Source organism: Antennarius striatus, chromosome 1 (assembly GCF_040054535.1).
Source record: "Antennarius striatus isolate MH-2024 chromosome 1, ASM4005453v1, whole genome shotgun sequence".
NCBI classification, from domain to species: Eukaryota; Metazoa; Chordata; class Actinopteri; order Lophiiformes; family Antennariidae; genus Antennarius; species Antennarius striatus.
The window spans coordinates 28,794,539-28,809,232 of record NC_090776.1 but is presented as its reverse complement, the minus strand read 5'-3'; the positions used below and the strand labels follow the sequence as shown (position 1 = coordinate 28,809,232).

At 41.2% G+C, this 14,694-nt stretch overlaps 1 protein-coding gene across 5 annotated transcripts in view; it reads left to right on the top strand.

The window, feature by feature from the left end:
- trpm7 (transient receptor potential cation channel, subfamily M, member 7) overlaps nucleotides 1-14,694 on the top strand; it is a 31,780-nt gene that overhangs the window by 1,112 nt on the left and 15,974 nt on the right. The window contains exons 1-15 of one of the 5 annotated variants that reach the window (XM_068322810.1): nucleotides 5,798-5,936; nucleotides 6,824-6,903; nucleotides 7,985-8,023; nucleotides 8,825-9,032; nucleotides 9,173-9,386; nucleotides 10,382-10,506; nucleotides 10,649-10,820; nucleotides 11,145-11,319; nucleotides 11,667-11,790; nucleotides 12,108-12,180; nucleotides 13,184-13,284; nucleotides 13,714-13,848; nucleotides 13,981-14,034; nucleotides 14,117-14,257; nucleotides 14,487-14,621. In XM_068322810.1, coding sequence (XP_068178911.1) covers nucleotides 5,886-5,936; nucleotides 6,824-6,903; nucleotides 7,985-8,023; nucleotides 8,825-9,032; nucleotides 9,173-9,386; nucleotides 10,382-10,506; nucleotides 10,649-10,820; nucleotides 11,145-11,319; nucleotides 11,667-11,790; nucleotides 12,108-12,180; nucleotides 13,184-13,284; nucleotides 13,714-13,848; nucleotides 13,981-14,034; nucleotides 14,117-14,257; nucleotides 14,487-14,621 — 1,827 coding nt within the window. In that variant the 5' untranslated portion in view covers nucleotides 5,798-5,885. Of the gene's footprint in view, nucleotides 1-5,797; nucleotides 5,937-6,823; nucleotides 6,904-7,984; nucleotides 8,024-8,824; nucleotides 9,033-9,172; nucleotides 9,387-10,381; nucleotides 10,507-10,648; nucleotides 10,821-11,144; nucleotides 11,320-11,666; nucleotides 11,791-12,107; nucleotides 12,181-13,183; nucleotides 13,285-13,713; nucleotides 13,849-13,980; nucleotides 14,035-14,116; nucleotides 14,258-14,486; nucleotides 14,622-14,694 lie in introns of those variants that run through there. The other 4 variants (XM_068322800.1, XM_068322774.1, XM_068322782.1 and 1 more) reach the window with 4 other exon arrangements.

Here is a 14,694-nt window from a genome sequence, read left to right as displayed (position 1 = left end):
GAGCTGGTCACATGCACCAGCTTACCCCTTGGATCAGACGTACTCCTGTGCTGCTGTACACTGATAACACTGATAAACGAATGCTGACTTGTAATAGTGGGTTCTGTGATGGAATTTATTTTACCAGTCTCTAACAGAGCATTGTTATTGTCAGTCACTATCTCATATGCAACAGTGAACAGTAGAAATGGTTATTAGGTAGGAGTTTAGTGTTAAGTGGGCTTCCATCACTTTTTTGACCTCCAGGACTACGTGTGTGTGTGTGTGTGTGTGTGTGTGTGTGTGTGTGTGTGTGTGTGTGTGTGTGTGTGTGTGTGTGTGTATTAGTACAGAGGCTGCGTGTAACTGCATATGTGCTCAGCGTGCCTCTCTGGCCTCTGTTATCTTGTGCCATAATCATTTACACCGTACACACGAGTCTACTTCAAGATGAAGTTTTTCCAGTGAACCTGGACTTTTTTCAAGAAATTGGTCATAGTCTCAGTTTGTTCTCTTCATGATTAATAATAGTCAACACTTTAACAACCCCCTTGGGGAAATTATTTTCTTCCACTCTAAATAATCAAATGCGTATACAGTGGTACCTCTACTTATGAAATTAGTTGGTTCTGCAAGAAATCTCGTAAGTTGAAAATGTTGTAAGTAGAGACGCGTTTTCCATGCAAAAGCCCTAATCTGTTCCAAGCCCCCCAAAATTCAGACATAAATGTTTTATAAAGCATAAAAACGCATCAAAACATGTAACAAATACATGTTAAAATTAGATGATTACACAATATTTTCTTTGTCTTCTCTTTTCCTCTTTTCTCCGTCACGTTCTTGGGGTCCATAGTGAAAACTCTAAAAGTTAATATATTTACGTAAAACTATCAGAACACGTCATGGGTCGAGGGCCGAATGACGAGGACGCTGCATAGACACCTGTCTAGCTACACACAGAGGTCCCTCTTAGCCAATGGGATGCCAGGATGTTAGGAAATAGCCAATGGCAGAGCAGCTATAAGAATGTTGCGTTCAAGGACCTTTGGGTGCTGCGAGTATCAGCCCATACTGTATTTTTACCTTTCATAACTTGAAATTTCTTTCGTAACTAGAGGCAAAATTTTCCTGTTGAGGCGTTTCGTAAGTAGTAAATTTCATATGTAGAGACATTCCTAAGTAGAAGTACCACTGTATATCATTGTACAGACCCGTACACACACACACACACACACACACACACACACACACACACACACACGGCTCGTAAGCATGCAGATAATGGGAGATAGAGCGGTGGGCAGTCATGTGAACTTTTTTGGTTCACATGGGACTTGAACCGGCCACCCTCCGGTCCTCAACACCAGACGTAGTGGACTGAGCTACTGCCGCCCCGAATGTCACACTTGCCTGTCTTCTCAGAGCTGCTGCTGGTCAAACATGCAACTGTCTTACATCTTAAATGTGCTTCTTAGTCTGTTAAATTACATGTGCAAAGAGAGAAGGGAATGTTTTTTTGATAGCAGTCCCCCTTTGTTAATAAGCAGAGCAGTTTATCAGCAGCAGCTCGACAGTGTTTCTGCTGGTGTCTCCTGTCTTTTGACTGGTATGACCAGGGGGGTTGTTGGCTCACGCACACACTAACGTCCAATATTTCAAGGAACAGCCATCACATGCTTTACATTGCTGGGTTATACAGCAGCTTGGAGGTACGACTTGTCGTGCTATAGCAGCATGCTGTCAGCTCGTGCTGGTGGAAACTCTTTCAGAGCTTTGTCCTGGGGTACAATGAGAGGACTGGAGAGTGTCACACTTTGGTCTCATGACTCAACTGAATTTGCTTTTGGGTGATGGTGTCCAGGAATATTATCTGAAGATCACATCAAATTATATTGCCCATTGAATATGTCTCAATAGACTGTGATACTTAAAAATATAGAAACAGCTGCCAGTTGTAAAGGATTGTCTTTGTTTAAAATGGCTCATAGTGTCTGTAAACCCTGTAATAAATTGAGTATAAGGGCCAGTTTTCATTGTATTTGACCCTCCCAGAGTACTCAGTATCTGTATCAAGAATACTAACGACATCAGTATTTTAACACAGACTTGGAGTTCGACCACCTTCTAGTCACAAAAAGCAGGACTTGGATTTGAATTGGAATATTTCACACTTGAATGAAATCGTTCTTGTTAATTTTATTATTGTAATGATACTGTGTTCTGACAGGACATGTGTTCTGAAACATTCATATGTACTCTCCTGACCTTCCTTTGATTAACAAACAAATAAACAAGTGTATGAATTAAGAATAGTTATTCTAAATGTTTGGAACATAAATTTAAATAATTTCTCTCTGTGGAGTTTGCATTGTGATTACGATCAACGATTATGTCTTTTTTTCTAAATCATGTTTGCAGTGTATGAGAGAGGAGGGGATATGCTTACCCTATACATAGTGTCACACTGCAGCCACAGGAAGAGAGGTTGGACCTGTAGACATGTTTGGGTGTGTTTTGTAACAAAAAGCATCACATTTCCAGTAGAACTGCAGTTCTCCTGCCATCTGTCTTAATGCAAAGAGAACTGAAAGTCAGGAATTAAGGATATGAGATGGAAATCTCACTAAAGGAGCCTTGGCTCATTGTACCGTGGCGGATGGATGCCCTAGTTCCCTGTTGGTGTTTATAGCTCTACCCATACAGTTTTGCTGTTATAACATCCCGCTTCAAAGCGGTGATGTATTGTAATTGTCAGTGTTTGTGTGTTCATTCGTTCGTTTGTCCGTTCGTTTGTCCACCAAATATCTTCACAACCGTTGAAGATAGGAAGATGAAACAAAAAGCACATTAGTCGGGCGGCAAAAGGGATGAAAATGAGATGATGACATTGACCTTGGGAAAACTAGGTCAAGGTCAAATTTTAACTTTATTACACTCAGGAACCGGATAAGATAGAAAGAAGTGGGAGGAGACAAGTGTGAGTAAGACCATAGATCAAAGCTAGTGCTTTGATATATAAAAGTAGGTCAGAGCACTAGCTTTGATCTTTGACCTATGCAAGTAGGTCAGGCTAAAATTTTGAATTCAGGGGCCTTGTGGGATTTTGCAGTCTGTGACCGCCTTGGTTCTAGTTGTAATTGAAAATATCTATAATCAAATAACCAGCGTTAAAATGCTGAGGCAGCAGGACGCATGTATTTTTCTCCTGGTAAATGTGAAGCTTTATTTTCAACTTCTGTTGCAAAGAGCGGAAAACATGAGTCACAGAGTGACCAGTACGCCCGTAACACGCAATAAATTTGTATGTTAATTTGGTTCAGTCTGCCTTATCTTTGACTGCATGTGTTGGGTAATAACTTTCACATATCCAGGTCTTATCTCTCCATGTATTACGTCAGGCGGGGTCAGAGGAATGGGTTGACCAGCAAGCCTTTTTACATTGTTGGGGTGGGGGTGTGTGAAAATGTTCACAATGTTTTAGAGTTCAGTGTGTTGAGCAATAAAAAAAGATAAAGCTACAGTATTTCGTCTGGCATCGTCAATGCAAACACACTCACAACAATGAAATCGTGCACAAGCATTCGTTTTTGCACATTAGAAAAATGAACAGTGTTGTCAAAGTGGAATGCAAAGAGATGGAATAGCGTCGAGTTATATTTCCGGTCAGGGAAAGAAAGCATCATAAAACGAGGAGCAAATAGAAACAAGGCAGAAGGGGAAGGGAGTGGGAAAGTGTGTGTGAGTGTCTGGTTTTGGCAGGGGCTCTGAAGTACTCGAGTCTTTTGTTGCCTGACATTCTCAGGTGCCATGGTTACAGGTTAGCAGGGCACAGCCGGGTTTTATCTTCCTCATTATCACTTGGAGACAACACCGGTGTTTTTGTGGAAGGCATTCTTCCATAGCGCAGCGCTGACACCTCCCTTAAGTCACAGGGTGTGTCTCTCTTCTGACACCAGAACAGCAGGTTGCACATCTCTTCATTGCAAGTTAGTTTTGAGATGCGGATTAAGTCACTAATTCAATCAAGAGGTCTTGAAAAGTCAATGAGCTGTTTGGAATTGGGAGGCAGCTCATGAATAACAAGACTGTCACATAGGCGACAGAGCGAGCTCAGTTGGATTGATTGCGTAGCGTTGCCATCAGCACTCAGTACAGTCAAACCTGCTAATTAGGCTAAAGCTAATACATAAAGATTTGTTCATTCTGATTTGACACCATCTAGTCTTGGCGGCTTTTTGAATAAAACGGAAGCTTTTCTCCTTCCTGTGGTTAACTGAGGATTTGGGGGAATGTTCAGCTAAAACCGGCCGTGCTAAAAGGGATAATGATTCCCTCAAGTCAAGACAATTATTCACACCTTCATAAGACATCACGTTACTCAGATAAACATTCAACAAATAAGTATAGGTGTAAACTTTAAAGTGAAACGGAGATAACATTGACAGTGTTTGCTTTTAATTGTTAGTGAATGACCATGCTGATAGTAAACCTAAGTCACCATTTGACTTTAAGTTCCCATATAAGCATCTTCATAAACATACATAGAAAGTTAGAAAGATAGAGTCTGAATTTGTAATCGGTCTCTTGAGGGATTCGTGTCTGTTCACGCAAATAAAACAAAACAAAACGGGATTGTTCTTTATGCTTTTGAGGAATTATCTGTCTGATCCTGGCCTCATTAAACACACACACACACACACACACACACACACACACACACACACACACACACACACACACACACGAGTGTGTGTGTGTGAGGGAGTGTGAGGAATGTGTGTTGAAAAACCCTTGGCTTTCTTTCTAAAAAAAATAGAATTGTTGGTCTTCATTTTTAATGTCCGAATGGCATAACTTGTCCTGTTCTCTTCATATAACCTTTTCTCTACTTGACTGCCACGCGGTCCATTTTATTGCCAACCTCTCCACCAGTCATCTCACATTTACTGTCACTCTTGTGCCATTTAGATTTGGTTCAATTTAGATTTGTAACTTAATAAATATTTATAAATCTGAAATGAATAATCCAACAGTGACAAATTGCTGATGGACACATCCTTGATGGACAAGCACACCACACCAAGATGGCTGCATCTGGTTCTTAACAGTTCCTCCATGGGTCAAAGCATGAATCCGCTGGAGGACAGAAGAAAGCTAAGATTACTCACCATCAACAACTTTCAGGGTGTATTAGACAGAGATCGAATGATGTGGTGCTCTGTAAACTCCAAAATGGATGTGTTGAATCATCTCAGACACTGCTGCCACCGTCCTGAGAAGATAAATGTATCTCGACTGCTCACTTCATGTTTGCGCACGTCTGATGTAGAATTCTTTCATGTGGGACAGCCGACGCCTCAGTTATATCTGGAGTCAGTCTGAATGTTTTTCTCTTGGAAATTAATGTTGAAAAAGAAGGCGAGTTTTTTTTTTTTTTTTTAAAGTGGGAGTGCGAGAGCTTTCTGGAGAGGTTTTGCGTGGACTACACGAATCACTGTTGGAGATGTGTCTTCAGTAGCCAAGCAGGTATACATCACCGAGTCGTCTGCCCATCCACTAATCCTCTCCCACACCTCCACCGCCCTCGTCTCTTTCTCCCCAGCCTGAGTATAATATCTAGTTGGTCTCAGACACATTCATCTGCCCCCTGAGTGGCTTCTTACAGATTAACAGTGGATGGAGAGCAGAGGCTGCACTCTCTTACTGATTGCTCAGCTTTTAACTCGGACTGGATCTGAATGATAACGGCAGCACAGTAGACTTTGACACCTGTATGGAAATTGCGTTTGGGTCGACTGAGAGACGGAGCCGACGAGACGTTTTGCGACTTCTCGCTGATGACCCAACATTCAGGGAAAACGGTGGCGGTTGTGGTTTGTCCAGGAGATGCATGAAGGAGCTTTGGCATGTTCCTGTACAAAGCCCTTAAACACAGAGATGAAGAGGAGGACATCCAGGTACGCGTTCCATGGGACTCTGGTCACGTTGTGGTGTGACTTGGTTTGGATAGAAATGTTCTGTTAAGGTTCCTTTTGTTACCCGAGAACCATTTGTACCGTAGACGGGATTGTCACCACCAGATTGATTAGGTTAGCTTTCTTTAGGTTAACAATTCTGTGTCCACTTCAAATGGACTTTTTGGGATTCCGAACGAGATGAAATGAAGCATTTCCGTCCCAGACGCTTATGTTATTGTTGTTTGTGTTTTGGAAGGTGTTGAAATGCTTTGGTTTAAAGCAGGTGAGTGTGTTACCAGGTTCCCTCTTTGTATTGAGAGGGATTAATGATGCTAATCGCTCATGGGTCCTCTGAGCCGCACCAGAGCAACAATAAGTCGTGAAGCATTAATTGGAAATTCCTCTGACAGAAATCCTTTTTTGAAAAGGATACACTCTGAAATTGTTTTTTCACAGGTTCTAACCCCGTCAGACCACAGTTTGTGTGACTTTTTTTAACTCTCTTTGTCCACATTTCATATCTATTTTGAATTGTTTATTGATTAATCCAGCTGCATTAAATTTTCATAGAGTAAAATTCTGTATTATGGGCTTTTAATCTTTGTTCTTTAAAGCTTTGTAGCTTAAAACTCGGTTGTCAAGGTGTGTGTATCGTCTTCCGAAGAATCTGAAGGTTGCTTCTGTTTTCATCTTGTTCTTATCACTTGCTTGTCTCGCCTTTGTGAAACTACGGTAGCTATAATGCCAGCAATGAGTATATCATCTGTGAAAAGATTGGCTTAAAATGGTTAGAAGCTAATATTTAATTATAAATACAAACCAGAGAATCATCACTCACTGTCCTCGTTTTACAATATTTAATTATTTTTTTCTCCCCCCCCCCCCAGTCCCAGAAACCCTGGATAGAAAGCACTTTCAACAAGAGGGAATGTGTCTACATAATTCCAGTGTCAAAAGACCCCCACAGGTATGTGCTTCGACAAAGTCCAGTGTCCTTTGTGGTGGTAACCATGGAAACAGTGTAATTGCATGGTTTGTGTTAAAGTAGGCCCAACTCCTAATCACTACTCTCCGAAAAGTAAATGAGTCTGTTTCTGCATAATCTTCATGTTTATGTCTGTCACCATAATTACGGTGGTGAGTGAGAGGGACGAACAGTGATGAACCTGTTTATCATTTATTTTTGTAGCCTTAGGTGTGAGAGTCCTAATTTATTTCTAATCAATATTTAATATATGATATATTCTTAATGAATATTTAAATATGGATTTCTGCTTTGGTTAAGTTTGTTGGGGCCTGAATGGTATTGTAAATAACTAAATATATTGCGTGGCGTTAACTGCATTTGAAAAAGACTCAATTTTTCCATGGGCACATGAAAACTGCATTTGCAGATTGAATGGAATCTTACAAAGCAGTGTTAAAACTGAATGGACAGCTTTTCACTGGCGTGGATTGCAGAATGAAAACTGTGTGAGCATGAGAAACATTGAAAATGGCTCAGTTAAAGGTATATCTCATCCAGAGGTCAAAGGATTTTTGGGTGATGGGGTAATTATTTAATATTAGATTGTTTCCCGTATGAACTCTTACACTGTCTGTGGTCACATTTTGAAGAAGTCTGTCCTTTTCCTCTTGTCATGTGAAGGTCACGCTGGGTTATTTACTCACTGTTTTCTTCTACATCAATTATTTCCACTGATCCTCTCCACTAACTGAAGTACGTGCTGCCGCTCCAGAGGTGTTGGTGACACGGGGCCAAAGGCCTTCATGCGGCTGTGAGGAAACTTGATCCCCATGCTGGGCTTCACGGTTAAAGCCCGTCTAAGTGGGCGGCCTGCTCGGCTTCCAGATAACATTCGTAAATGTCTTCCCTCTCACCAGGAGAGGTCATGGTGGTTCTGTAGCTATGCAAATGTAACCTACATTTAAATAATAAGAAGCTTTACGACGTTGGAGATTATTGAAGTTCTATGTATTTATTTTGGTGTTCCCAGTTTATTTAAACAGTTTTTAAATTGCGTTTCTTTCTGTGAAATCCCTTTCAGATGCCATTCAGGATGCCAAATTTGCCAACAGCTTGTCCGGTAAGTGTTTGCTCAGACTTTGTTTCGTGCTCTCTTTGCTACCTGATGAGATTAGCCTGAGTGAATCAGTTTTCACTGGCTTCTTTACACCAGAGGAGCCCTGCAGATGAATTCTTTCACATTGTCATTCCAATGAACAGCAACCAGACGCAGGAAACTTTTTACTTCCAGGTTTTGTTTTTCAGGATCTGTGTTCTCACCTAAAGGTGATGGAAAAAACAATGAAGAGCAGGAAAGCTGATTTTGATCATTAATTGTATTGTAAATACATTGACAAGACTCATTGAAATTAAAGCAAATTTTTGAAAGATTGTGGAATATTGATATTGTTGGACTTATTAATATAATAATTCTCATGTTGCTGATATTATAGTATAGGTTAATAGGGAAAGAATTACCATTTCTATTATTTTATTATTTTTGAAGCAGTGTTTTAAACTCAGTTTTTAATTTTAAACCAGTAATTTTAAGCTTGTTCGTGACTTTTGCTCCATCAGTGGGTTAAAAATGTTCTCTCCAGGTGATATTTGAATTTGTTTTGTTCATTTGTTTTGCAACAAGAATCTTTTTTACAAGAGCCTTAAATACAGAATGTAATTGATAGTGATATAGCATGATAAATGCATGAAACTAAAGCTGCATGTTACTGGCAGAAAGTCGCCAATCCTTTTATAATCCTTACCAGCTTTTGAATATCTTGAATAATCATACATGTGCTATAAATGAGCACTTCCCAACATCACTACAAAATAAATTTGAAGGTCAATATAAATAAATGAATTGATTCTGCTCCCCATCAAGGTGCTGCTGTGGACGGCTGGTCCGGCAGCATGTGGGCTTCACCGCCAGCCTGGCCTCGAAGTACTCGGATGTGAAGCTGGGCGAAAACCCCAACCTGTCCGTTCCTGCAGTGGAGGAGTGGTCGGTGGAAAAGCACACGGAGGCGAGCCCCTGTGATGCATACGGTGTCATCAACTTCCAGGGAGGGTCTCACTCATACAGAGCCAAGGTAAGAGGATGGATTGTCCTCTGCTGGATGGCTAGAATTTTGTGTAAATTGTGTGTGTGTGTGTTTTAATACTTTAACTGACATTTCCCTTCATTGTGTTGATGCAATCACGTTTTTGTGTGTGTGTGTAAATGTGGCAGTATGTGCGCTTGTCCTATGACTCGCGGCCTGAGAGCATCCTGCGGCTGATGCTGAAGGAGTGGCAAATGGAGCTTCCAAAGATCCTCATCTCTGTCCATGGAGGAGTTCAGAACTTTGAGCTGCACCCACGCATCAAGCAGGTGGTGGGCAAAGGCCTCGTCAACGCTGCAGTCACCACTGGGGCCTGGATTCTCACTGGCGGGGTCAACACAGGTTAGACAAACATTAATTTAGTCATCCTATCCAAATGTAATTCATGGCTAATTGTAATCTAACCTATGTTATCATTTAGCCAATACAACCACAGTTCAGGAATCACATACAGTTTCTGCAAATAGAAGACACCACTGCAGACTGGAAATTGTGGCTCTGATTTATTTGCAAGCCAAAAACTGGTTTGTACAGAATGTTTTGTTTGAACCATAAAAAAAAAAACAGGAAAAGGAGTAATGATGATATAGAAGCTGCTTTTATCCACCTGTGAATGTTAAACTGCATTCTAAGTGGAGTGATGCATTGCTACTGTTGTTATGGAGTGGATATGGCAGTTATTAGCTCATTACTTTCCACCTCTACTCCCTCATATTCCGTAAATGAACACTCGCTGTTAAACTGTTAAGAAAACCGAACAAACGCACGGCCTCCATCGGTGCAGCGCGCTGATTTAGCAAAACTTGTAATACCGGCCTGTGAGTGTGTCATTTGACTGTGTGTCGTGGCTGAGGTGTGTCTGCAGCCACAGTTGGCGTTAAGATGGTGTGGTCTGATCATAGTGTTTAAATCATTGCTCACGGGGTCAATTACTCAAACCAGTGATTAGTTTTAATGCCTCTCTGGCACCCTGGCCATTTGGGAAGGTTTCTCGCCTCACAAATTACTACTGAATCCATCAGATCCATTAGCTGAGGATTGTGGTTCGCAGACAACCCCAGACTTGGATACTTGGATGTGGACTTTTCCCATATGTGACAATTTGGTCACAGAGGATTCTGGTGTCTCGACCATGTCTTGTCACAAAGCTGTTTCTTGGGTCTGCAATATCTAAAAGACTGTTACTGGTCAGATTTGTACAGAAATACTCAAGTCAGAGGTGAGTTTTATAAAATCGTAAGTTAAACTGAGATGGTAACAGCTACACCACAATGACAACTTTACTCCGCTATCCAGTGATGATAATTTCTTGATTGTTTTGTGCATCTGTCCTAAAGGTGTAGCGAAGCATGTGGGAGACGCTCTCAAAGAGCACTGCTCAAGGTCATCCAAGAAAATTTGCACTATCGGGATCGCACCCTGGGGAGTCATTGAAAACAGGAACGATCTTATCGGCAGAGATGTGAGATACAACTCTTATAGTCTTGTTTGTAATTAAACCTGGTACTTTAAGGGTTTGTTTGTGAAGATCCATAACAAGTTTTTCCTTCATCCCCCCCCCCTCTCATCTTGCGTTTCTCTCTCCTGTCATGTCCACACTGCAGATTATTGCTCCATACCAGACGCTGCTGAATCCTCTCAGCAAACTAAATGTTCTCAACGGTCTTCATTCCCATTTCCTCCTGGTGGACGACGGAACGGTGGGCAAGTACGGAGCTGAGGTCAACTTGCGGCGGGAGTTGGAGAAGCACATCAATCTCCAGAGAATACATGCACGTGAGTAAAAACCCAAAACTCAAATCTGCTTTGCAAAACATGTTTTAACTTAAATTCTTAAGAAACCAGAGGATTCACTTTCATTTGTGAAAGTAGGGTGTGTGATTTTAATTCTCGTATTAAATATTACATATACAATAACATTATCATGATGATTCAAACTGGACAGGACTCCAAGGTGCAGTCATTTTATGTTCCAGTTTTTCATTGCATGATGGGAACCAGGGGATAACGACCACTAATCCCCTCGACTGCTCAATCTGTCACTGACTGACACCACAGCTGAGGGAGTTTAAACTTTAAACACACTCTTTGGTCTTGTAGGAATCGGTCAGGGAGTTTCTGTCGTGGCCCTGATCTTTGAGGGGGGTCCAAATGTAATCCTGACGGTGCTGGAGTACCTTCAGGAGAGCCCCCCAGTCCCTGTGGTGGTGTGTGAGGGGACTGGTCGCGCTGCTGACATACTGGCCTACGTTCACAAGCAAACTGAGGAGGGAGGGTAAGACGCACACACACACACACACACACAGAAGAAAGAAAATGATTTATACAGAACCTCTGTTAAAGATTTGTACAAACCCGTAAAACGAAAAACTGTCATGATACCAAAAAGCACTTCATGCCAAAGGGACCACGCTGTTGATCCCTGAGGTTGATGACATTTGTGGCCTGTAAGGACCAAAAAGTCCAGCCAGAGAAGTCAACACAACGCTAACCTGGCCTGACACCACTAAACTTTAAACAGTGTTCATGTTGAGATGGCATTTGCTGAATAAAACCTGTACTTTTGGTGTGTGATTTGAAGCGCAGTGACTTTAGCCATGTTTTTATGTCATTCTATCACAGCCGCCTTCCTGATGGAGTGGAAACAGACATCATCGCAACCATCAAGAAAACCTTCAACTTCAGCCAGAGCGACGCTATCCATCTCTTTCAGACCCTCATGGAGTGCATGAAGAGCAAAGAATTGGTAATTTCATAGATATTGGGGGGTTTTTTCTTTCATTAATATATTTTGGTCTTTTTCCAATGTAATTTATTATTCATGACTGTTTTGATTTAAATATTTAAAAAAAACCATTAATATGACTGTACTTAATGGTTTAATGGAGGTATTGTTAGTCCTTATATCAGAAACTTTTGGACAGAATCTAATAAAAATTTTAGACATACTTTTTAGTTTTGTTTACTTTTTGTTGAGTTTGAAATATCTCGATGATATCTGTATGGACATGTTGATATCTGTATGGACATGTTGATAAGTGTTATTTTGTTTTCTGGAAACAGATCACTGTGTTTCACATCAGCTCCGAGGAGCATCAGGACATCGACGTAGCCATTTTGAGGGCTTTGCTCCAGGGTTAGTAGACGACCTCTCTCTGAATCTTGGTTTCTGCTCCTACTTCAATAGAGAGAAAAATCCCAGTCTGTTCATGAGCTGAGATTGTTGGCACTGGGGGAGTTTGATCCCAAGACTTTGTAATGTTTTCATTCTGAAATAGATATGCTTTGAGAACATTTCCCCCTGTGAGGCTATCTCTTCGTTTTCCCCATCAGATCATGTTCCTCATATTCAAGGGCCTAGTTTTGCCGACACAGTCAAACCTCACCTTCATCTTCACATTATCAGAGAGACAGAAGAAGTTTTACATTCACCTGAACACAAGCTTACATTTCCTTCACCACTTTAGTGATCTTTGTGTGAACAGGCATTCCTCATTCCAACTACCAAATGATTAACACATCTATGGGAAGGTTGTCATTCTGGTCAGTTCAGACAAAAGTAAGGAATTTGTGAGTTGACTGCAGGCTGATTGATTATCTGGAGAATCAGGATTTGATGGTCAAAAGACAAACAGCCTGTGAATGAAAAATGCCCACCTAGGCAAATATTTGTCAGCCTGAGGTGCAGTCATCTTGGTGGAGTCCCATCAGAAGGACCCTTGGCTGCAAAAGCTCTAAACACATTGGGTCCTGCTTTTTCCTCAGTTTTAAAGGCTGGAAATATTATAGAATACTTTCCCTTTTTCCCATCTGAACCTTTAGGTTCATTTAGTGATTTGAGGACAATAAAATTCCTCTTCAGTTGGATGCAGTGATTATGCTTGTTTGACTCTGATGTCTCCTGTAGGACAGTAAGGCAGATTACTGCAGAAAAGAGCCGTAAACCGAAGAGGGATTTACTCTGTTCTCTAATCTGCTGTGTTGCTGTATTAGTGTGTAATTAACTATATTACTGCTCTGGCTCTGCTCTGCTAACCCCTGCTAATCCTGCTAGCTGGCTAGTTGATAATACACAGTTAATAAGCATGTATTGCGCATGTGCGTGTATGTTTGCTCACAGCTATACCTGTGTTTTTCAGGCACAAACATGTCTGCCTTTGATCAGCTGGTCCTGACTCTGGCCTGGGACCGCGTAGACATTGCCAAGAATCACGTGTTTGTGTATGGACAGCAGCTTCTGGTACGTCTGCATGTTTGTGAGTGTGTGTGTGTGAGAGAGAGACAGAGAAAGCATTTTTAGGGATGTTTGGTTAGCTCAGAATTAGCTCAGAACCTTTGGATTATCCCCAAATGTCCCCAGAATCCCACCACAATGTGCAGTCAGGGGACGGGACTCAGGCACGCTGCCACAAACTGCTTATCTTGACTGAAACATGAACCCGTTTAGTTGTCTTGATAAGCTTCCCTCAGCACTGATGTTTATTTTAAACTGGGGGAATCCTGGCATTTTGCATAAATGAGAGAATGAATAATATTTATCTATGTTTCCTGTGTTTCATATATATATATATATATATTTTATTTATTTTTTTAGTTTGTCGGGTTGTTTTATAGATAATCTGTTGTAAAATTCTGGTGAATAAAACCCAGTTTGTCTTTGTTCTGACAGGTGAGCTCTCTAGAACAAGTGATGCTGGATGCGCTCGTGATGGACAGGGTGGAGTTTGTCAAGTTGCTCATAGAGAATGGTGTGAGCATGCACCGTTTCCTAACAATCAGTCGATTGGAGGAGCTCTACAACACGGTAATGATGTAGAAAAAACAACAACAACACATGTCAATAAGTCTGCAAAACCACTGAATGCAATCTTTGTGTATAGACGTACAGTATGTGTGTGTTTAAGTATTGTAATTCTTGTTCAATCCTCTGTTTTAGAAACAACCAAGCAGCAATCCAACGCTCCTACACCTGGTCAGAGATGTTAAACAGGTAGGACAATCATCTTCATGAAATTATGTTGATGGTAATCCATCTCTGTTTCATCTTAATTTATGTCTGTGCCTTCCTGCAGAGTCATCTGCCCCCAAACTACAAGATCACATTGATCGATATAGGCCTGGTGATTGAGTACTTAATGGGTGGGACCTACAGGTGCAACTATACCAGGAAGAGGTTCCGAATCATTTACAACAACCTCCATGGCAACAGTAGGGTGAGTGTGAGCTCGGTTCTGAAGGTATCTCAGTAGAAATGTCCAAAATATCCAAAGAGTCCATTTAAAAGTAGTAATATGTACTGGAGTTGAATTTGAGAAAAACTGGCTTCAGCATTAATTTGTGCATTATTGAGATGATGTCTTTAGTGACTTTACTGTCTCTTGTCATGAAAATCCAGTGGAAGAAAGTGAAGCAACACTAATGTTGTATTCATTTGCTGCACAGAGGTCTGGACGTCACACAGCAGGTCCTGGTTCTCATCTGAGGAAAAGCCACGAGACTTTTAGCATGCAGGCTGATAAGAAGGAGAAAACGAGGCACAACCAGTTCATTAAAACTGCACAGCCGTACAAACCTAAGGTAAAGCCCTGCAACTTCATTTAAGTAACCAGAAATGCTAACAACCTCCAGAGGCAGAAATCTCTTTGCATTT